This window comes from Macrobrachium nipponense, chromosome 36, assembly GCF_015104395.2.
Source record: "Macrobrachium nipponense isolate FS-2020 chromosome 36, ASM1510439v2, whole genome shotgun sequence".
In the NCBI taxonomy this organism is placed as follows: Eukaryota; Metazoa; Arthropoda; class Malacostraca; order Decapoda; family Palaemonidae; genus Macrobrachium; species Macrobrachium nipponense.
In genome coordinates this window covers 40,122,809-40,146,076 of record NC_087220.1, presented here as the reverse complement: position 1 = coordinate 40,146,076, position 23,268 = coordinate 40,122,809, and the positions used below count along the sequence as shown (strand labels likewise).

The window sequence follows — 23,268 nt, the reverse complement described above, 5'->3', positions numbered from 1 at the left end:
AGCCATCAACCTGCGCGAGGGCGTGACATGAATCTAAGAGTGTTTTCTTGCCCTGGAGAAACGCTTTCACGAGGAGGGTTATGAAACTCTTGCACAGGAGAAATGTTCGCTACCACCGAGACCGGTCGGTCACACAAACATGACCATGGTCTGGGCGAGTTGAGCATGCACCTCACTGGCAAGGCCCGGTACCGTCTTCCGACGCATCCCAGTCCTTGTCAATGCCAAAACCTCTCGAAAGGACTGAGTGGGGGACCACCTACTGGTCTCAACACCCTGGGTACCGAGCGATCACCAGCAAGGCGTGAGTCGCATGAATGACTCACTTTGTGACGGCGAGTGGATTCAGTGTCATCAACTCTAGATGCATGCGAATCTGTAGATTTACGTGCACTTGGGGAATCTCGCAAACAAGCGCCTGACAAAGAACTAGACTTAGGGGTAGAACCTCTGGGACTAGCAGCAGAAGTGTGACCCAAAGTTTGCGCTTCTAATGCTCCCGACACACTAGACCCTGGGGACAGAGAAACCGTTCCTGTTTCCGAAGGAACAGGCGGGCCAACGGAAGTGCAAACTGCCTTCTCAGTTCAAGGAGGCAGACACTTAAAAGTCCCTTAACAGGACTTTTTAGGGTGGGGAGGAGACTACAGGCAGTCCCCAATTATCAACGTTCACAGTTAATGGCGATCTGGTTTTATGGTGCATGTCTAGTGAAATAAAATCGGCAATGTGTGGTACCATAAAAGCCAAGTTTCAGTTATCGGTGCCATAAGGTGCTGATACATAATAGAGTTATAGCGCCCATAACATAGCTAACAGAATTGCCATTAACCGGTTATTGGCACCATTAACCGGTTATTGGCACCATTAACCAGTTATTGCCGCCATTAACCGAAACTTGGTGCCATAAGCACCATAAATTGCCAAGTTTTAGTTAATGGCAGTTTTCACTTAACAGCACCCAGCCGAGAACGGAACCCCTGCCAATAATCGGGGACTGCCTGTACCTTCTTTCTTCAGCAGAGAGCCTTAGAAGTCAAAAGGAAGGAGGTTAAAGAAAAATATGATGATTACGAAGATGAAGATGACTACACTCTTCCTTCTCAACTACTTCTCCAAATTCTGCAAGACTTCTTCAACAGGATGAGGCACATTTACCAGTATAAGTAGAGTTAATATCACAGGGGCAGCTACGAGGGTGTTGTTCAGTGATGAATAGTCCACAATAACAGCAACAAATCACAGGGAGTCTCTGATAATCGAAAACCGCCATTAACTGAAACTGTGATTTATGGTGCTTATGGTGCAAAGTTTTCGGTTAATGGCACCTCTGTTAGGTATGTTATGGCACCATAACTCTATTATCAGAACCTTATGGCGCTAATAACTGAAACTTGGCCTGTTATGGTGCCATAAGATTCGCTAGACAAGCACCATAAAACTGGATCGCTGTTAACCGAGTCTGTCAATAACCGGGGACTGCCTCATATGATTTTAGAGCAAAGGGCACAAAAACACACAAGGGAGGGATACACTTACACTTAGAAGCGAAGGGAAACAACAAAGGATCGGGCCGATACACGGAAGATGAGCTGATAAGTGTGGAAAGGTCAGTGACCAGGAAAGCACTGAGGTCGTGGGTCACATGGTCGTTGACCCTCGGGGCATGTACCTGTCTAGGTGTGGAAGGGATAACCGGATTTTTTCTGGTCCAGTACGCTGGATTGACATCCACAATTCTCTTATTAAAGTAGTTTGAGGTAAATATATGGCACCGGAACAAATTGTGCTCGTATCTCAATGCAAAATTTTGCTCGGAGGATGGCTCATATCTTGGAATGCTTGCATGTTGGAGTACTCGTATGTCGAGGTATTATTGTATTTCCTAGTTCCATGTTGGCCGAGTGCATTTTGCACTCGGCTACCATTCCGGTGGTCCGAAGTTCGATTCTCGGCTCGGCCAATGCGGAACCAGAGGAATTTATTTCTAGTGATAGAAATCCATTTCTCGATGTAATGTGGTTCGGATCCCACAATAAGCTGTAGGTCCCATTGCTAGGTAACCAATTGGTTCTAGTCAAGTGAAAATATCTAATCCTTCGGGCCAGCCCTAGGAGAGCTGTTAATCAGCTCAGTGGTCAAGTAAAACTAAAACATACTTAACTTTTACTGTATTTCCTTACACAGGGATTTTCAGTTTTGTTTAACAAGTATAGTACAAAATCTGAGGCAAAATCCCTTCAACCACAAGGTAACAATGCTCACCTACTTTATAATAGAATCTTATGGCAGCAGCACACCCCTTAAGCTGCTCCTGTTAGTCTTCACCTTCTAGCTCAGCTCACCTCAGGTCTGATCCATATAGTCAATCTTGTTTTAGGCTCCTCCCTCTGCTGCAATTTGGCCCTACAATGTGACTGGCTTTCCTCAAGGATACATACTAGGAATGCAACACCTTGCTCACCAACCAGATTAAATCTAAACTTTGTTTGGTCAGCTCAAACAGTTTTAGCTTAAAGGAATCACTGAAAACTTGCCCTAAAGAGGTTTTTCAATAGTATAAGGATACTCAAATTAATCCTTGACTCCTGCAGATCTAGAATTGTACACCTTCTTTAAACAGTTTCCTCTAGGGCCAAAATCCTATGGCCCAAAATTCCATATTTTTTTTAATATTCCAAGCAACCAGAGACTTCTTGGCCTTGTATTTTGTTTCTTCACTGCAAGAGCCAGACTTTCTCTGGCTGAAGTTCATCAATCAATATCTCTCTCTCAAAGAGGCAGGTTGGTTTTGCTTCAAATAGCATCACCTTGGGTAACTTCATACCTTTTGCCACAACTGGCATCTAGGTGGTCTCTACTGTAGGCCACCAAATGTTTTTCTTCCATGAGAGCTTTAACATTTCATAATCAGATACTGCTTTGGAGAGTCATGTTCATTCCTTAACAATCCCAACTTGGCTCCTTTTTAAGATATTAGTGCCAATTATTTGGAGTCCCAACCATTCTTAAATTCCTCCAATTTTTTCTATAAGGGTTTTGGTTCAATTCTTGAATCCCTATTTCTCTGGGAAACTTGGGTTTGTTTATACAGTAGAACGCCGGACCTCAACCGTATTAGAACCTGACATAATCGGGTTTTGACACTAAATTTGGAGTAAACTTTGCATTAGAATTCAAACAAAATTTCAGAATTCAACCAGAGTGGCCATATGACGTTTTTAAACAAAACTGTTTCAGTCAACCGCCACTAGTCAGTGTTGTTGGTGGCGTTTTGTGTTACCAGATCTCATTTGATGCTAATCTGCACATGAAATTATGCTAATATGCTACATCAAAATTATGCTAACTTAGAACTCACTTCCCATTTGTTGCTAAACTCTATATGAAATAATGCTAAATCTATCAAAATCATGCTAATGTTATGCTAACTTAGATCTCACTTCCCAATATATATGAAATTATGCTAAATCTATCAAAATTGTGCAAGTGGGATGACAAAATTATGCTAACTTAGTTCTCACTTCCCATTTGATGCTAAACTCTATATGAAATTATGCTAAATCTATCAAAATTAGGCTAATATTATGCTTAGATCTCACTTCCATTTGATGCTAAACTCTATATGATAGTATGAAAATAATGATAGTTAGGAGAATATCAGTTAAGAATAGCGTAAATATAAAAGAGAGAGAGAGAGAGAGAGAGAGAGAGAGAGAGAGAGAGAGAGAGAGAGAGAGAGAGAGAGAGAGAGAGAGAATTAGTCACAGGATGAGTCTTGAACAGTAGCCATAAAATGCACAGTTTTAATCTAAGTGCTCCCATAAAAATCTTCCCCTGTGGCCTGACCTCTACACTCTCACCGGAAACTTGACAGTTCCGGTGACGTCATCAGTTCCACCCACAAGGGGAGGAATTAAGTCAATCCATCACACCTAAAGGATGGCGTTAGATAATCTGCAAACAATATGAATGACCAAGAGGTAGGATAAAAGCTTATCCCCCACCTATTCTAGGTGGGACATTCTCCTTTGTAGAATCATCGAGAAGGATAGCTGTGAAGGAGAGCACCAGCTGGAAAAAGAAAGGACCACCGGACAGCCATGACGAAAGTAGGTCAGCTACCCAGAAATTCCTAGAGCTGTAGCAGTCAAGAGAAACTTCAATTTTTGATTCGTAGTCTACTAAATTAAACCAAACCAAATACAGAAGAAAGAAGATCAAACAAACAAAAATATAAAAACTTAACAAATTTTGTAAAGTTTTTATATTTTATACTATTTTATATTTTAGCGAAACATTTGACTTTTTTTATTTTACCATGGAGAAATGCGCTCACAGTCTGCATATGGTTATGGTTAGCAAGGCTCAGGCTAGCTTTGAAAGAATAACATATTTATTACTTGGATAAACTTTAACCTAGAATATCTCTGTCAATGTTTTCGTAAAGAGAACTGTCAATATCGTCACTTGTAATTAATTAATGCATGCCATTCACTATCCAAGTCTTGTTGTTCATTCTCCAAAATGATATTGTTAGTATAAAATAAAGTTTTGTACATACTTACCTGGCAGATATATACTTAGCTTAGGTCTCTGACGTCACGACAGAAAATTCAAAACTCGCGGCACACGCTACAGGTAGGTCAGGTGATCTACCTTACCCGCCGCTGGGAGGCGGATGTAAGAACCAGTCCCCCTTTCTTGTCAGGTTATTTTCTTCCACCTGTCTCCTGAGGGGAGGCTGGGCGGGGCATCAATCGTATATATCTGCCAGGTAAGTATGTACAAAACTTTATTGTATACTAACAATATCATTTTTGTACATGAACTTCCCTGCCAGATATATACTTAGCTGATTGACACCCTTGGTGGAGGGAAGACACATACTTACTTAGAAAATGGGGACAAACACATGTTAAATAAAGGAATAAAAAATATTAAACCTCTGGTTCTTTTTACCTGATTTGTAGGCAGAAGACTTGATAGTTACTTGTCTATTAGTCTGCGTTTGGTCCTAAAGAGTCTCAGCGAGGGCGTGACCTATGGCTGAAGAACTCTTTGGGGTCTACCAATGGGAACTGAGTCCACTTACTTGGCACAATCCAAGCAGGATCTGGTCAATGGGGATCAACCCGCTTACATGCCAGAGCCCATCACTACCAATTGCAAGGAGCCTCAAGCACAACCGATCACCTAACCAAATATGATATTGTCATGTTACAATAAAGTTTTATACATACTTACCTGACAGATATATACTTAGCTATAGACTCCGTCGTCTCCGACAGAATTTCAAATTTCGCGGCACACGCTACCGGTAGGTCAGGTGATCTACCGCCCTGCCCTGGGTGGCAGGACTAGGAACCATTCCCGTTTTCTAATCAGAATTCTTCTCTTCCACCTGTCTCCTGCGGGGAGGCTGGGTGGGCCATTAATCGTATATATCGTCAGGTAAGTATGTATAAAAAACTTTATTGTAACATGACAATATCATTTTTATACATTCAACTTCCCTGCCAGATATATACTTAGCTGATTAGCACCCATTGGTGGTGGGTAAGAGACAGCTAACTACTGAAATAGACAGGTAAACAACTATGTTGTAGGTATTAATAAACCTTGGTTCCTACCTTATTAGGCTGAAGACTTCGCTGGCTACTGCCTTGGAGTCTGCTTAGCCTCAAGAGCCTCAGCGAGATATTGATCTATGGCTAAGAGTTCTTGTGGGTCTGCCAATGGGGTCTTATCCACTTACTCGGCAGAGCCTAAAGGCCTTTGCCATTGGGTGCTATTCCACTAACATGACAATACACCTTGTTCAAGGAGCACAACACCGATCCCGATCACCTGATCCTAACATCCATGTTAGTTCTAAGATTGCAAGGAGTTCCCATCCCCCGAACTCCTTACAAACAAAAACCAAAAAACCTCGAAACATAATTACACTTTCATTTTTACAAAATATACAAAAAAAAAAAAAAAAAAAAAATTTGTACTCCCCGACTAGCCATACATACCCTTGATCCCCTACCAGCAATGACACTATGCTCCCGTGCGACATCAGTGAGCTTGCTAATAGAAAACCAAGCACATATCTGAACAAGAGGGTTTATGTACGATAAAACCACAATATTTAAGGATCAGTCTTTGCTCCAAGACCCAGCACTGTATCTGCTGATACAAATGGACCTAGAGAGAAGCACTTCTCATAGGTCACTCTCACATCCTTTAGATAATGAGATGCAAACACCTGAATTGCACCTCCAGTAAAGTAGTCTCAACGATATTTTAAGAGACATATTCTTTTGGAACGCCAAGGACGTTGCTACTGCTCTCACCTCATGGGTCTTGACCTTTAGAAGACCGAAGGATTCCTCCGAGCAGTTCTTGTGAGCGTTCCGTAATTACGCTTCTCACAAAGAAGCCAAGGCGTCTTGGACATGAGTCTTTTGGGGTGGGTTCTTCACCGCACACCAAAGACCTTGTTGACAAGCTCCCATCTGTCTCTTCCTCTCTAAATAAAATTTAAGAGCTCTCACTGGACAGAGAGACCTCTCTATCTCTGCCTACGAGGTTAGATAGACCTTTTACTTCAAAGCTTCTGGGCCAAGGTTTTGACGGGTTTTCGTTCTTCGACAGAAACATTGTCTGGAACGAACAGGGAAAATTTTGGCAGCATGTCCTTTTGAACCCACTGTTGAATCTAGAGGCGTGCAATTCGCTCGTCCTCTTGGCCGTAGCGAGAGACAACAGGAATAAGCATTTCCTAGTGACGTCGCGGAAGGAAGCCAGATGTAAAGGCTCGAATTTATCCGATGAAAGGAATTTCAGGACCACGTCCAGATTCCAACTAGGTGTTCTAGGAGTTGCTGCTTTTGAAGTTTCAAGGATCTAATTAGATCTGTAGATCTTTGTTGTCTGCAATATCTAGCCCTCGATTTCTAAATACTGAAGACAGCATGCTTCTGTATCCCTTTATTGTTGAGACAGATAGGTGTGATTCCTCTCTCAGAAAGAGGAGGAAATCGGCAATATTCACTATAGAGGTACTGGAGGGAGGACAGCTTCTGACTCTTACACCACCTCCTAAAGACTTCCCACTTCGATTGGTATACTCTTCTCGTCGAAGCTCTGCGGGCTCTAGCGATAGAGCCCGCAGCCTTGCGAGAAAAGCCCCTCGCTCTGACAAGTCTTTCGATAGTCGAAAGGCAGTCAGAGCGAGACCTGGGAGGTTGTGATTTGAAACCTCTCGAAGTGGGGTTGTCTGAGTAGATCTGGTCTGTTTGGAAGAGATCTGGGGAAGTCCACTATCCACTCCAGTACCTCCGTGAACCATTCCTGGGCTGGCCAAAATGGGGCTATTAGTGTCAACTTCGTGTTCTTTGAAGCTACGAACTTCCTGAGCACTTCCCCCAGGATCTTGAACGGGGGAAAGGCGTATGCGTCCACACCCGACCAATCCAGGAGAAACGCGTCTATTGCGAAGGCTCTCGGATCTTCCACTAGAGAGCAAAAGATCTCTATTCTTTTGGAGAGGAACGTCGCAAACAGGTCTATGTGAGGTCTCCCCCACAGGGACCAAAGACTTCGACACACTTCTTCGTGTAGAGTCCATTCTGTGGGAAGGACCTGATTCCTCCTGCTCAGTCTGTCCGCTCTCACATTCTTTATCCCTTGAACAAATCTTGTGCGAGAGTTATGCCTCTTTCCTCTGTCCAGGTTAACAGGTGTCTTGTTAACTGAAAGAGGGAGAAAGAGTGCGTGCCTCCTTGCTTGCGTATGTAAGCCAGAGCCGTGGTGTTGTCCGAGTTTATCTGTATCACCCCGCCTCTGACTATCTCTTCGAAGAACTTTAAGGCTAGGTGTATGGCCACTAGTTCCTTGCAATTGATGTGCCAGGACACCTGTTCCTTTGTCCAGGTGCCTGACACCTCTCTTGCTCTAGCGTCGCTCCCCATTCCCGACTCCGAAGCGTCGGAATAAAATAACACTGGTCTGGGTTCTGCAGGGCAAGCGATACGCCTTCGTTCTTTTGAAGAGGAAGGATCCACCACTTCAAATGATCTTTTACCTCTTGTGGAAGCGGGGAAGATGTCCGAGAGTTGTCCCGTCTTCCAACTCCACTTTCCCCTTTTCAGGAAAAACTGAAGAGGGCGAAGGTGAAGCCTTCCCAGAGAGAAGAAACTTTTCTAGTGAGGACAGGGTCCCTAAAAGGCTCAGAAAATCACTCGCTGAACTGTTCTTTCTCTCTAAGAAGCTCGAGATTTTCGACAAACCTCGAGTGATTCTTTCTCGCGAAGGAAATACTCGAAAACCCCGAGAATCCATCTGAATCCCCAGATAGACCAAGCTCTGGCTGGGGATCAGCTGCGACTTCTCGAGGTTCACGAGTAATCCCAGCGATTCTATCATGTTCCTTGTTACTGATAAGTCCTCCAAGCACTGAATCTCCGACTTGGCCCTGATCAGCCAGTCGTCCAAGTAGAGGGAGATGTTTATTCCCTCTAGGTGAAGCCATCTTGCCACATTCGCCATCAGGTTGGTGAATACTTGCGGAGCTGTAGACAGACCGAAGCACAGAGCCCTGAATTGAAAAAATCTTGTCTCCTATTACAAACCGAAGATATTTCTTTGACAAATGGTGAATGGGAACGTGGAAATACGCATCATGCAAGTCCAGAGAGACCATCCAATCTCCTGGACGAAGAGAAAAGCCGACATTACTGAAGCGGACGTTTCCCATGCGAAACTTCTTTTTCTGAACAAAGCTATTCGGAGCGCTTACGTCAGAGAACTGGGTCTCCACCCCCCCGATGCCTTTGGTACTAGAAAAAGGCGATTGTAAAAACCCAATCCCGGGGAGTGTGGATCCTGCACAAGTTTCGATGGCCTCCTTTTCCCACATTTGTTGTTCCACCATTTGAAGGAGAGTCTTCTCATTACAGGGTCTCTGTATTCGCTGACAAGTTCCCGAGGCGTAGATGTTAGGGGAGGGCTGTCCTCGAAGGGGATTACACATCCTTTCTTTAGGGACCGACACTGACCAAGGGTCGGCTCCCCTTTTTGCCCACACTCCTGCAAAGTTTCTGGAGTCCTGGCGCCCACTGGTGCTTGAAGGAGCAACAAGTCATTTGGTTTTCTTGTGAAAGGTCTAAAGGAAGACCTTCCTCTCTTGTCAGAGCTCTTCTTTCTGGCAGGGGGACGAGCCGCTGCACCTCCACGAAAGGGCTGCTGAGGAGGACGAGAGTCCTTCTTAATCGCTGACACTACAGGGCGTCCTTTCTTGGACGTTTGTGTTAGTAGGTCCTGTGTTCACCTTCTCAGTTAGCGAGCGAGATATATCCTTCACTAACTGAGAAGGAAACAGATGATCCGACAGAGGGGCGAACAATAAAGCAGTCCTCTGGCTCGGAGAAACCCAAACCCCTTTTGATAATAGGGATCCATATACCGATCTCTTCTTCAGGAGACCAGCACCAAAAAGGGAAGCCACTTCTCCCGAACCGTCTGTACTGCCTTGTCCATGCAAGACAGGACGCTATGGAGAATCTCTGGGTTTTTAAGAAACTCCGGATCTTTAGATTTGTTGGCCAGAACTCCGAGTGACCAATCCAGAAAGTTGAACACCTCTAAAGTGACAAAAAGTCCCTTAGAAAGTGGTTCAACTCCGAAGTGCTCCACGTCGATCTGACCGATCCTAAGGAGTGACGTCTAGAGGCCTCCACTAAATTGGAAAAGTCCGCATCTGCCGAGGCAGGCAGAGAAAAGACCCATAGTCTCTCCTGTCCCATACCAAATACCTCTCTTTCCATGTAGTTTGGAAGGAGCATGCAGAATACCGTCTTTCCCAACTCTTCTTCTGTCCATCCAAGAATCTAAAGAATGGAGTGCCTTCTTCATAGAAATTGCAGGCCTCATTTTCAGAAAGGCCAAAGATTTTGCCGTAGCCGAGCTCGAAAAGAGAGAACGAGGAGAAGGAGGAGCCGCCGGACTAAGAGTCTCCAAACTCTTGTAGCAATAATGAGGCTAAGACCTTATAACTCGAGAGTCCTCATTTGCCGGAGGTTCGTCATCAGACAAATCGTCTAAACCTCGATCAGACGAGGAGAAAGCTCACATTTGGAGGAGAGTCCTTCCAAGACCTCCTACGATCTGAGGGAGAGGAGCTCCTATTTGGAGAAGAGTCATAAATTCCAGGAACGAGTCTCCGACTCCTGCCTCCTGGCTCTTGACTCTTGCCTCCTGGCTCCTGACTCCGGACTCCTGCCTCCTGACTCCGGACTCCTGGCTCCTGCCTCTTGGCTCCTGACTCCTGCCAATCTTGGGCCTCCTTGCGGCTCTGCCCTCCTGCCTCCTGCTCCTGCCTCCTGCCTCCTGCCTGGATGACTCCACACTCCTGCTCTTAGGCTCCTGCCTCCTGGGTTGAACTCCTCCCTCCTGGCTCTTTGCCTACCTGCCTCCCTGGTTGACTCCTCACTCCTGGCCTCTGGCTCCTGCCTCCGGGTGATCCTACTCCTGCGGTGCCAGACGTCTGATAGGTTCATCCACGTTCGTACAGGAAATAAACCTCACCTCGAGTAGGAGCATTGATCCTGGCGGCAGATACCTCCATACGTCTGGATGATCTTTTGATCGGAAGGGAAGATCTTTCCTTCTAGGAGGCTCCCTTTGACAGAACTCCTACAAAAGACGAAATCTGCTCTTGCATAGCCCATCATGAAAACCTCTTCGTAACCTCCTCTTTATCCTCTTCGGGAGGAGGGGAAGGAGGAGGGGAGGAGTCCATAGCCTCCACCTCCTGACTCCTTCTCACTCTGGTTGCAAGAATGGCTCTTTCTTGCCTTCTTAACTCCCGAAGGAGACTCCTCAGGGAAGTTTTCTGGGCTCGAATCAAATCGTCGGAGCCTTCCAACTCCTCTTGAGTGGTCGAGATCGATCTGAATCCCTCCAATCACGTCTCGGAGATGAAGATCCCGACGACGGAAAAACACTCACGCAGGACGCTTTTACAATAGCGATCCTTGGCAGTCTGGGGTGTCACAGAAACCGCCGAAGGGACACCTGATCGGTGGGATTCTCCACAACCTCCTTTCGGTTTTCGACATTCCTTCTCCTCTGGGCATGTGAGCTTGGAAGAGGTCTAGACCTAGAAGCGTTGCGGAGCCGACCAAGATGCCCCCTCCACTACACTGGGGACACTCATATCACTGTCCACTGAATAATCACTAGCCTTACCTTGTATGGCAGCCATTTTGTTTTCCATCAACTTGAAGGGCTGCTTTTAGATCCGCAAGTTCTTTCGCTGAATCTACAGGTTCTGCAATAGGAGAAGGGGAAGGGCTGCAATGGAAGGAGAAGTAGCAATTAACTTACCCTTGGGAAGATTCCCAAGCTAGGAATTAGTTCAGATCTCGAACATACTTAAACTTTCTATCAAGAAGCCTTCCTCACTCTTTCTCTCTCAACTTTTTAAAATAATTAGGTTAGATTCTTCCATTCGTTCTCACTCAAATTCTCACATTCCTTGCAAGTATTAGTAAAAGAACATTCATACTCCTGCAACCCTTGCATACAGTGTGAGGGTCTACCGAAGCTTTCGGCAACCTCACCTTACAGCCTACATTCACACAACGTCTCACAACCATTCCAGAGTCAGACATTTTTAAAGAAAATCCAAATCAAGTCCACAAAACAGTCCACAAAAGCGTATGCCAATCCAACCAATCCAGATACGTCACCAAAAGTCGGTCAAGAAGATCAATTGCCGGTGAAAAAAGAAAAAAACCAATCGAGAGGAACCAACAACAATGTTGATGGCCCGGGCGACAGAAGAATTCTGATTAGAAAACGGGAATGGTTCCTAGTCCTGCCCACCCAGGGCAGGGCGGTAGATCACCTGACCTACCGGTAGCGTGTGCCGCGAAATTTGAAATTCTGTCGGAGACGACGGAGTCTATAGCTAAGTATATATCTGGCAGGGAAGTTGAATGTATAAAAACTAACATTAGTATACGAAAGAAGGAGTTGCCTCCTGCAAACCTCCTTCGTACAACCAAAAAACTCAAAATTAAAACTAACAGGGAAAAGGATTAAAAAGGATGTGTTTCAGCTCCCTGCCCCAGCACTGAATCCGCCGATACGTTAAGGGCCTAGCCCAAAACACTTTTCATACGTAACCGATACGTCCTTTAGTCGTGATTGAGAAGACTGATTCACACCTCCAAAAAGGGGCCTTCATAAGGTTTTGTAATGACAAATTCTTCTTGAAAGCCAAAGGAACGTCGCGATGTCCCGTACTTCGTGCGCCTTGACTTTCAGAAGGCTAACTGTTGCTGATTGCAAGAAGTGTGCTTTCTCTAATAACATTCCTGATAAAGAATGAGAGTGGGGCCATTTTTTAGATAAGGGCCTACTGGGGTCCCTTACAGAGCACCAGAGATTGCTTTCATTAGCAGCAAGTCTTTTCTTCCTCTGAAGATAAAAATTTCAGGCTTCTCACCGGGCAAAGAGATCTCTCCTCTTCTGTCCCAACTAAGGAGGATAAGACTTTTTGATTTCGAAGCTCCTGGGCCACGGTGAAGAAGGGTTTTCATTCTTGGCTAGGAAAGCCGGAAGAAAAGAGCAAACCGCGGAGCCTCCTTGGAAACCTACCTCACCTTCTAGAGCCTGCAGCTCGCTGACCCTCTTCGCTGACGCTAACGCACAGAGAAAAAAAAAAAAAAAAAAAAAGAGTCTTCATCGAAAGGTCTCTGAACGAAGCTGTGTGGGGAGGTTCGAACCTTGAGGACCTCAGGAAGAGCAGCACGACATCTAGATTCCAGCTAGGAACTAAGGAGGAGGTTCTTTTAACCGTTTCAAACGATCTGATTAAATCATGGAGGTCCTTGTCTTCAGATATGTTTAATCCTCTATGACGAAAAACTGAGGAAAGCATGCTCCTGTATCCCTTGATGGTGGAGACAAACTAACCCGCATTTTTCCCTCAGGAAGATAAGGAAATCTGCTATCTGAGTCACAGAGGTACTGGAGGAGGAAACTTTATGAGTCCTGCACCAACGTCGAAAAACATCCCACTTCGACTGGTAGACTCTAGATGTGGAAGGTCTACGTGCATTGGCAATAGCCCTTGCAGACTTTGCCGAAAAGCCCTTTAGCTCTGACGAGACTCTTGATAGTCTGAATCCAGTCAGACAGAGCGGGGAGGTTTTTGTGAAACCTGTCGAAGTGGGGCTGTTTGAGCAGATCGACTCTTAGTGGTAGGGATCTTGGGGACATCCACCAGCCATTCCAGTTACCTCTGTGAACCAGTCGTGGGCGGGCCAGAACGGAGCTATCAACGTCATCCTTGCTCCCTCTGAAGCTGCGAAACTTCCTTAACGTTTTCCCCTAGAATCTTGAAAGGCGGGAACGCGTAAAGATCCAGATTCCTCCAATCCATCAGGAATGCATCTATTGCCACTGCTCTTGGGTCTGCAATAGGGGAGCAGTATAGATCTATCCTCGCATTCCTGGAGGTTGCAAAATAGATCGAGATGGGGTGCCCTGCCCCACGTCCTCCACAGTTCCTGGCATACGTCCGCGTGCAGAGTCCACTCTGAGGGAAGGACTTGATTCCTTCTGCTTAGCAGATCCGCTCTGACATTTCTTTCCTCCCTGTACGAACCTGGTGAGAAGCCTTAATCTTCCTTTCCTCCTGACCACAGGAGGAGCGATCTCGCTGTCTCGTACAGGGAGAAAGAGTGAGTCCCCCCCTGTTTTTCCGAATATAAGCAGGGCTGTGGTGTTGTCGAGTTGATCTGAACATATTTCCCTTTTACGAGGGGTTCGAAGGTCTTGAGAGCTAACCAAATCGCTGTTAGCTCCTTCTTGTTGATGTGCCAGGACACCTGATCCCCTCATCCAGGTGCCTGACACTTTCTCTCGACCCGAGAGTAGCTCCCCAACCCTATGTCCAAAGCGTCTGCATATAACACTAGGTTGGGGTTCCGAACCTGCAAGGAAAGGAGGCCTTCCTTGAACATAGAGGGCTAGCCACCAACGTAGATCCTCCTTTATCTCTTGCGAAATCTTGAACGCAAAGTCCAGACCTTGAGATTTTTGATCCCAGTTCCTCGTCAGGAAGAACTGTAGGGGTCTGAGGTTGCAACCTCCTAGAGAAACGAATTGCTCCAGCGAGGAGAGTGTCCCAACAGACTCATCCACTCCCTCGCTGTGCATACATCTTTCTCTAGAAAGATTGCTACCTTCTCCAAACCTCGGGTTATCCTCTTCGGGGACGGATACGCCCGCCGACCTGAGAAGCCATCAGAATCCCAGATAGATACGCTCTTGACTGGGGATTTAGCTGTGACTTCTCGAAATTCACTAGCAAACCCAGAGAAGCTGCTAGATTCAACGTCACTCGTAAGTCCTCCAGACATTCTCCTTGGATTTGGCCCTGATAAGCCAATCGTCCAAGTAGAGGGAAATCCTCACTCCCTCGAGATGAAGCCACTGGGGCAATGTTCTTCATCAGTCCTGTGAATACTTGGGGGGCCGTGGAAAGGCCGAAGCATAGGGACCCTGAACTGAAAAACGTTCCCTCCCCACATGAATCTGAGAAATTTGCGAGAAGAAGGATGGATCGGCACATGAAAGTAAGCGTCCTGAAGGTCCAGCGACACCATCCAGTCCCCGGGACGAAGAGCTGCTAAGGGACTGATGACGTCGTCTCCATAGCTAACTTCCTCTTCTTCACAAAGACATTCAGGGCGCTCACGTCAGAACGGCCTCCATCCTCCTGAGTTCTTGGGAACTAGGAACAGACGGTTGTAGAACCCCGCTGAAAGAGGGTCCTGAACCCATCTCTATTGCCTCTTTCTCTAACATCAGCTCTACCGCTAGAGCGAGGGCTTGATTCATTAGTGGGTCTTTGTATTTGGCCACCAGTGCCTTGGAGTGGTGGTCAGGGTGGTTCGAGATAAAGGGAATGAGGTATCCCCTCTTGATGATAGCGAGGGACCAGTTGTCCGCCCCCTTTCGTGCCCAGACATCTGCAAAGTTCAGAAGTCTGGCACTTACAGTGTCTGGAGGACACACGAACTACTTCTGGTCCCTAATAGACCGAGAGAAGGTCCTTCCTCTTCTAGGTGGTCTCGAACCTCTAGAGGAAGAAGAGCGAGACGAAGGGCCCCACCCTCCTCGAAAGGGTTCTTGCCTACTTTTGAGCCTCCTTCTTCGTCTTCTGTTGAAATGAAGGTTTCGGGATTCTAGCAGAGCGAGCCAGCATATCCTGCGTCGCTTTTGCTGATAAGAGCTGGAGATATCATTAATAATCTTCTTCGGGAAGAGTTGCGGGGAAAGTTGTGAATACAGCAAGGAAGCTCTCTGCTTGCGTGAGAAACCGCCTTGGGTAAGAAAAGAGCAGAAAACGGCCTCTTCTTTACTACTCCTGCACCAAAAAGTGAAGCATTTCCCCGGAACCGTCTCTCACTGCCTTGTCCATACAAGACAGAACTGCGTGGAGGTCTTCAGGCGAAAGAGTGTCTTGCTCTTGAGTCCTCTTAGCCAAAACTCCAAAGGGTCCAGTCAAGAAAAGTTAAAAACTTCTAAGACTCGGAACATTCCCTTCAGAAGGTGATCCAACTCGCTCATACCCCACGTCGTCTTCGCAGAATTCAGCGCCGAGCGATGTGCGGAATCAACCAAAGAAGAGAAGTCCGAGTCTGCAGAAGAGGGAAGAGTCAGGACCCAAGGGCTCTCCCGACTCGTACCAGAACCCCATTCTTACCCGTCAGTTTGGACGGGGGAAAAGAAAAAACTGTCTTGCCTTTCTCTTCTTTTTGAAACCAACCAGTCGTCAAAGTTCTTCAGAGCCTTCTTCATAGACACTGTAGGCTTCATCTTTAAACGACTGAAGACTCATTAGACGTTATTGGTCGCGGTGTGAAAATAAGGGAGGAGGAGACGGAGGACGCAACGGCCGAAAGAGACTCCCCAAAATCTTGCAAGAGGAGTCTGTCCCCCCCCTCCCCCCAAGTTCTTATATGAAGCAAAACCGAAGCATCCTTGGGCAAATCTTCCTCAGAATCCCCAATAAAATTTCTTCCGAAAGAATGACGTTTAGAAGCCGCTACTGCCCGGAGGAGAGCTAATCCTTGGAGAGCGCCTGGTCGGAGAGCGCCTACTAGGTCGAGCGCCTACTGGGAGAAAATCCACTGGGAGAAAAATCCACTGGGATAAAATGCCACTGGGAGAGCGCTGACTTACACGGGGAGCGCCTACCAGGAGAGCGGACCTAGTAGAGAGCGCCTACCAGAAAGAGCGCCTACTTTGAGAGCGCCTCCCAGGGATAGAGCCTACTTGGGGAGCGCCTAGTTGGAGAGCGCCTACTTTGAGAGTGCCTACTTTGAGAGCGCCTCCCAGGAGAGAGCCTATACTAGGGGAGCGCCCTGCTATAGGAGGAGCGCCTACTTGGGGAGCGCCTGCTAGGGAGAGCGCCTACTTGGGGAGCGCCTACTAGGAGAGCGCCTACTTGGGGAAGCGGCCTGGTAGGAGAGCGCCTACCTTGGGGAAGCGGCCTACTAAGGAGAGCGCCTAACAAGGTGGAGGGCTAGCTCTCGTCTTGTCGGAAACAAATTCTAACTCCACAGAAGAGCGTCTGGATAAGGGAGGAGCACCTATCAGCTCTCTGCGCCTGCTAGGCTCTTGCGCCTGCCATCCTCAATACGCCCTGCCAGGCTCTTGGTGCCTATCGGGGGCTCAAAAACCCCTGCCAGGCTCTCGCGCCTGCCACGGGGAGAAAAGGAAAACATCCACAGGGATTTCCCTGTCAGAAGCGCGGCGCTTACAAGGCTCTGAGCGCCTATCCAATCGGGAGTCATCCAACGGAGGAGATAGCTTCCGTTGCCGCCTACAAGGCTCTTTGGCGCCTACTAGGCTCCGAGCGTCCGTCAAAAGGAGAGTGCCACCAGGCGAAGAACTCTTCCTTCGCTCCTGACGAAAACGAGGCTCTTGACGTCTGTCAAGCTCTTGACGCCTAACTGAAGAGGAGCGGAAATCCTGAGGAGAGAGCCTGTCCGGCTCCTTACCCGGGCCTGACATGCTCACAACTCTTGCTGGAAGAGAGGAGAGCCTACTCGGAGAAAGATCCGAGCTTCAGCCTGCACTTCTGACCTCCTACTAACAGGCTCAAAAGCTTCTCTAGCCAGAGGAGATTTAGCCGAAGGAAACGTACTTAGACTTCTTCACCGGAAGTGAGGCGTCCTTCCGACGATGAGAAGTCCCGGCAATAGACTCCACTAAAGCCGCAATCTGCGCCTGCAGACCCGCCAGGATACGCAGGAGATCTCTTAAACTCCTCTACAGGGGACGAAGTCCGAGAGCGAACAGGAGAAGCGTAAACGACGAAATCTTGGTTCTCTTGCGTTCCACTTCTGGTTCTTCTGCGAAGGATTCGGGGCTGGAAGGAAGGGCGCAAGGAGCCTTCCAGGGCCTCTTGAGAGGGCGAGACGACTCCAAGGCGCTCCATCTACGCTGAGGAGAAGGCGACGAAGATGACGAGAAGCACTGGCGCAATAAATCCTTCTTGGTTCGATCCAAGGAGGGCAGCCTGGGGAACGAGCAACAGGAACTGCCGAGGGGACGCCTGACCGGTGGGGGTTCTCCCTAACCTTCCTGCGGCTTTCGACTTTCCTCCTCCACTGGGTCCTGGAGGTCGGAAGAGGTCCTAGTGCCTGGAAGCGTTTAGTGAGCCGGTCAGACGCACCCTCCACTGCACTAGGGCAACTGCACTGATCACTTGCACTATCATCACTCTTACCTTGTCGAGAGCGAGCGAGGCTCTCCTTACTCCTGATCGAGGCTCTCCCAGAAGCAACTTCCGAAACGAATCTTCGGGTTCAAAGCTGGGCCCAGGGGCTGAAACCGGAGAAGGACTACTTATGCTACAGGATTCTCAGCGTCAAATTCACTCACCCTCGATCTACTAGAGCTCCTTGAAGAAGCCTTGCGCACCCTATCCTTCTCTAACTTTCTCACATAAGAAGAAAGAGCCTTCCAACCATCCTCATCCAAATTCTCACACTCTTTGCAAGGGTTGTTCACACTCTTTGCAAGGGTTAATAAAAGAGCATTCATTCCTCTACAAGACGTACATACAGAGTGAGGATCTAATGCAGCTTTAGGAAGCCTAACTTTACATTCCTTCACTGAACAAACCCTAAATAACTAGGTTTCTTAACTTCAGAATCATCCATGATTATAGATATTGTAAGAGAAATCCAAAAGAAAAATCCAAAAACAGTCCAAAAAGCGTATGCCAAGCCAACAAACAAAGGGTACTTCACCAAAATCCAAATCGTCGGCAACGAGACGAATTTAAACTATCGTAAGGACTGAACACAGGTGTTGTCCAGCCGGCGACAGAAAATAATCTGACAGAAAGGGGGACTGGTTCTTACATCCGCCTCCCAGCGGCGGGTAAGGTAGATCCCACCTGACCTACCTGTAGCGTGTGCCGCGAGTTTTGAATTTTCTCTTGTCGTGACGTCAGAGACCTAAGCTAAGTATATATCTGGCAGGGAAGTTCATGTACAAAAATTATTTTTGGGATTTTGTTTTGCGCATTTTATGAAACACAGACATTAGTGACGCTTGGGCAGTATGTACAAGGGACACATCAAATCTGCGTTTAGATTTTCTCTTACGACAGATTGATAAACTTAATTTATTAAATATTATGTACGATATTTTAACAAAATAAGTGAGGTATGTTTGTTATTTTTAATGAGTATGTATATTATGCCAAACTTTACAAAATTATACTAAATGGGTTGTTAAGCCAAATATTATGCTACACAATGAAATTTACCTTAAATATGCTAAAAGCATCAAATGATGATACTGCATCTGGTAACAATGGTGGCGGTGTCGCTATGGTTTGTTTAAAACTTGTTAACTCCACTTCTATTGTTTTGGTATACGCACAGTTCTTGCTTTTGGGAATTTCCCTGCTGTATGCCAAGCCAACAAAACAAGGCCGGATTCTCATCACAGTTGAAGACTTGCTGAGAACTGTAGCCTTCCTTGGTCATCATCTCTCGTCGTTTTTTAACGCTTTTTTAAACGGCTTCGGCCCGCTTTCATGTCCAAGCTGGCAGCATCCCCATTGCCGCACCACTGAATGGATGCCAGTCCGTTTACGGAATTTCTCAAACCACCCATGCAAAGCCTTGAACTCTGGGGTTGGCATTGATGTCCCTTCTCCTCCGTTGTCTTCGGCCTGGGCAATCAAATCGCCGAAAATAGCGCTGGCCTTGTGGGAGATTGCCGTCTCCGTTATCGTATCGCCAGCGATTTCTTCGTCTTTTATCCAGACAAGAAGAAGCCTTTCCATCTCATCGTGCACGTGGCTCCTCTTGCTGGACAAAATAGTGATGCCCTTGGAAGGTGTAGCTGCTTTGATGACATCCTTCTGCTTAAGGATGGTGCCCATTGTCGACGGATTTCAGCCATATTCCTTGGTGATCACACTAAATCGCATACCAGCTTCATACTTCTTGATAATCTCCATCTTCGTCGCCAAAGAGAGCATCCCCTTCTTTCCATGAATTTCAACTTTCTTGGGACCCATGACTACATATATACTGTACATAATTTACGTTTAAGTAAAGTTCTCACACAACACGATAAAGTACGTATACTGCAATGAAATCACTAAAGAATTTACGTTAATAAACGAAATTGTTAGAACGAACGAACACCGCGTGTGTACAATAACAATGCTAGTACCGAGTGGCCAAGGCACGCTGCTATGTAGTAGATGTATGATGGGAAGGATGCTGACCAATAGAAGAGAAGGATCTCATGGCGGTGACTAGCATCAGGAACCAATGGGAGAGCAGGAGGATGGTGGCGAGTCTACTCAGTTGGCGGCGCAAGAGTTTCAAAATTGTTATCGGAGGTCCGGGCGAATCTCAGACTTTACAGCAACAACCTTTCGTATCTTAAGCAATTTTCGTATGTAGAGCCGTAAAATATTTCGTATTAGCTTTCGTATCTCGAGTTTTTCGTAAGTTGAGCCTTTCGTATCTCGAGGTACCACTGTATTTTACAAAGTAATAGTCTACTTTATCATATAACTATGGATTTTCATGACACAGATTGTTCTTAAGATTGTGATTTTCTTCGCAAGTGTGGTTCAGTAGCAAACGAAATCTACACTTTGTAAGCTTCCTAGTAAAAAAGAGGTTAGTAATTTGCTGCCGTAGAAGACCCATCCCTATTTTACAAGGATATTATATGAAAAAAGTTTTAGTATCATAACATTGATTGAAATATATATTTTAAAGTGATTTTGTGCATACAGTATGTATATGTACGTACACAGGTTTGTTTACATCCGCCCCATGCCACAAGCTGCCAAATTTTCATAAGTTATGATCAACATAATTTGGCTTAATTTTAATATTTTATTAATTTACTGTATTAGTTAGGCTTGTTTTTCAATGTTTTATTATGTTAGCAACAAGATTTGTGCATACCCATAATGTGGCATTCTGTGTAGTAGTAGCTAGCCTATGGCGCCCAGTCAACCACTGGTAATACGGCTGCAGTGGATGTAAGCCAGTCTTTTTTATACAGTAATACTAATTTAAAAATAACAAATATACATGATATTTTTAAACTCTGAACTTGTTTAATTGTAATTTATGTGTACAGTTTTGTATAAGAAGACAAGGTTAGGGCAATAATGGGTGGTCAGGAATGGATTAATCCATTTTCAGTTATTTCTTATGGAAAATATTGATTCAGATCTCGGAAAAATTTCGACACCTCTTCTGGAACAGATTATCGCTGAGGTCCAGGGTTCTACTGTACATCTGATCCCAGGTGCCACTTTTGTACTGTAAAGTCTTTTTCTCTTAAAAAGTCTCAGCAGCTAAGTGAGCCTTCAGATGAACTTGCTAATCAGACCATATTAAAGTACAAGCAGTCCCTCATTATCTACGGGGTTCCGTTCTCAGAGGGTGCTGATAAGTTAAAACCACCATTAACCGAAACTTGGTGATTTATGGGGCCATAATGGTGCTTATGGCGCCGATAACCGGTTATCAGCACCATAAGTGCCATTATGGTGCCTCTATTAGGTATGTTATGGTGCCATAACTCATTATTAGCACCTTATGACGCCATAAATTGCCAATTTTATGGCACTAGACAAGCGCCACAAAACCGGATCGCTGATAACCGAGTCCACCGATAACAAACGGGGACTGCCTGTAACAGGTTTTGCAATGGATGAAAATATTTTTTTCTTTTCTTTAAATGAAAGATTTTTTAAAATACAAATCCATTGCGTAATGTACCTTAATTGCCCCCCCCTCCCAATTCCTCAGCTTTGTTGCTGCTGGGTCAAAGACATAATGAGTAAATGGTTTGTACAGGTAAAATAAACTTTTTATAAAAATAGTGTTGTAATATACAAAAAAGCTAAGTATTCTCTGTAATACTTACAACAAGCAACTTCCTTCTGTCTTTTAACTGCACTATGTGCACCCTGAACTAGCACCTTCACCCAAGTAGCCAGGTCCCGTTGTGTGTCATGCTGAAAAACACTGCAACACACTCCTTCTTGGGTACCACAACGCATAGTCATTGTGATAGGTTCACTACCTCCGAGGGAACCTTTGTGTGTAGAGTTTACAATTCTGAGAAGAGTTAAACAGAGTTATGAGAAAATAATTTATCTATACACTGCAAAACTCTATTCAATTAATCAACCTGCAATGTTCTTATATACAGTTATCCTGAACAATAAACCCAAAGTAAAAGCATAGTTTATTAACCCTTAAACGCCCAAGCGGTAAAAAAAATTGTCTCCCGTGTGCCGGAGGTGTTTCGGAATGAGCGCGGAAGCGGAAAAAATATTTTTTTCAAAAAAACACAGCGCGCTTAGTTTTCAAGATTAAGAGTTCATTTTTGGCTCCTTTTTGTGTCATTGGCTTAAGTTTAGTATGCAACCATCAGAAATGAAAAAAATTATCATTATCATATATAAATAATGCGATATATGATAGCGCAAAAACAAAATTTCATATATAATTGTACGAAAATCGCGCTGTGCGCAAAACAGTTAAAGGTAACAAGTTACTTTTTTCGTTGTAATGTACACTAAATTGCGATCATTTTGGTATATAACACATTGTAAAACAATAAAAGCAACACAGAGAAAATATTATCACAAAATGATGCATGAATTCGTAACGCGCGGACGTAAAAAAATATTTTTTTTTAAATTCACCATAAATCTAAATATTGTTATAGAGACTTCGAATTTGTTTCAAGATGAAGTTAGATGATGGAATATTACGATACTGTAAGAGTTTTAGCTTACAATTGCAGTTTTCTACCATTTCGGACAGTTAAAGTTGACCAAATGTCGAAATTTTTTTATAAATTTTTTTTTATATGCAATTATTTCGGAAATTAGAAAAGATACAACCTTCAAATATTTTCCCTTTTATTCTACATGAAATTGCGCACATTTTCATATATAAAACTCTATGAAATGCCTAATATGAAACGGAGCAAATTTTCCGAGAATGCAATGTATGCATTTCGGAGATTTATGGCGGAGAATCCGAGCGCGGAGGGAAGGAAAGTTTTTTCATAAATTCACCATAAATCGAAATATTGTGCTAGAGACTTCCAATTTGTTGCAAAATGAAGGTAAATGATTGAATATTACTAAAATATAAGAGTTTTAGCTTACAATTGCGTTTTTCTACCATTTCGGTAGAGTCAAATTTGACCGAACGTGGTTTTTTTTCTATTTATCGTGATTTATATGCAAATATTTTGAAAATGAGAAAAGCTACAACCTTCAATTATTTTTCGTTGTATTCTACATGAAATTGCACACATTTTCATATATAAAACTTTATGTAACGGCTAATTTAAAATGGTGCAAACACTACCACAATCGCACGTATGATTTTTTCGGAAGAGTTACCGCGCAGACGTAAGGAAAATGTTATTTTTTTCATAAATTCACCATAAATCGAATTATTGTGCTAGAGACTTACAATTTGTTACAAAATGAAGGTAAATGATTGAATATTACAAAAATATAAGAGTTTTAACTTACAATTGCGTTTTTTGACCATTTCGGTAGAGTCAAAATTGACCGAAGGTTGAAAATTTGTCACTTAACATTTTTTATATGAAAATATTTCAAAACTGATAAAAGCTACAACCATGGGTTGTTTTTAGTTGGTATGTGCA

The 23,268-nt window shown here is 44.9% G+C and overlaps 1 protein-coding gene across 4 annotated transcripts in view; it reads right to left on the bottom strand.

The window, feature by feature from the left end:
* The window catches only part of LOC135203574 (beta-1-syntrophin-like), a 204,206-nt gene that overhangs the window by 46,299 nt on the left and 134,639 nt on the right, over positions 1-23,268 (bottom strand). For all 4 annotated transcript variants that reach the window (XM_064233326.1, XM_064233325.1, XM_064233327.1 and 1 more), the window contains exon 7: positions 21,499-21,692. In XM_064233326.1, coding sequence (XP_064089396.1) covers positions 21,499-21,692 — 194 coding nt within the window. The remainder of the gene's footprint in view (positions 1-21,498; positions 21,693-23,268) is intronic.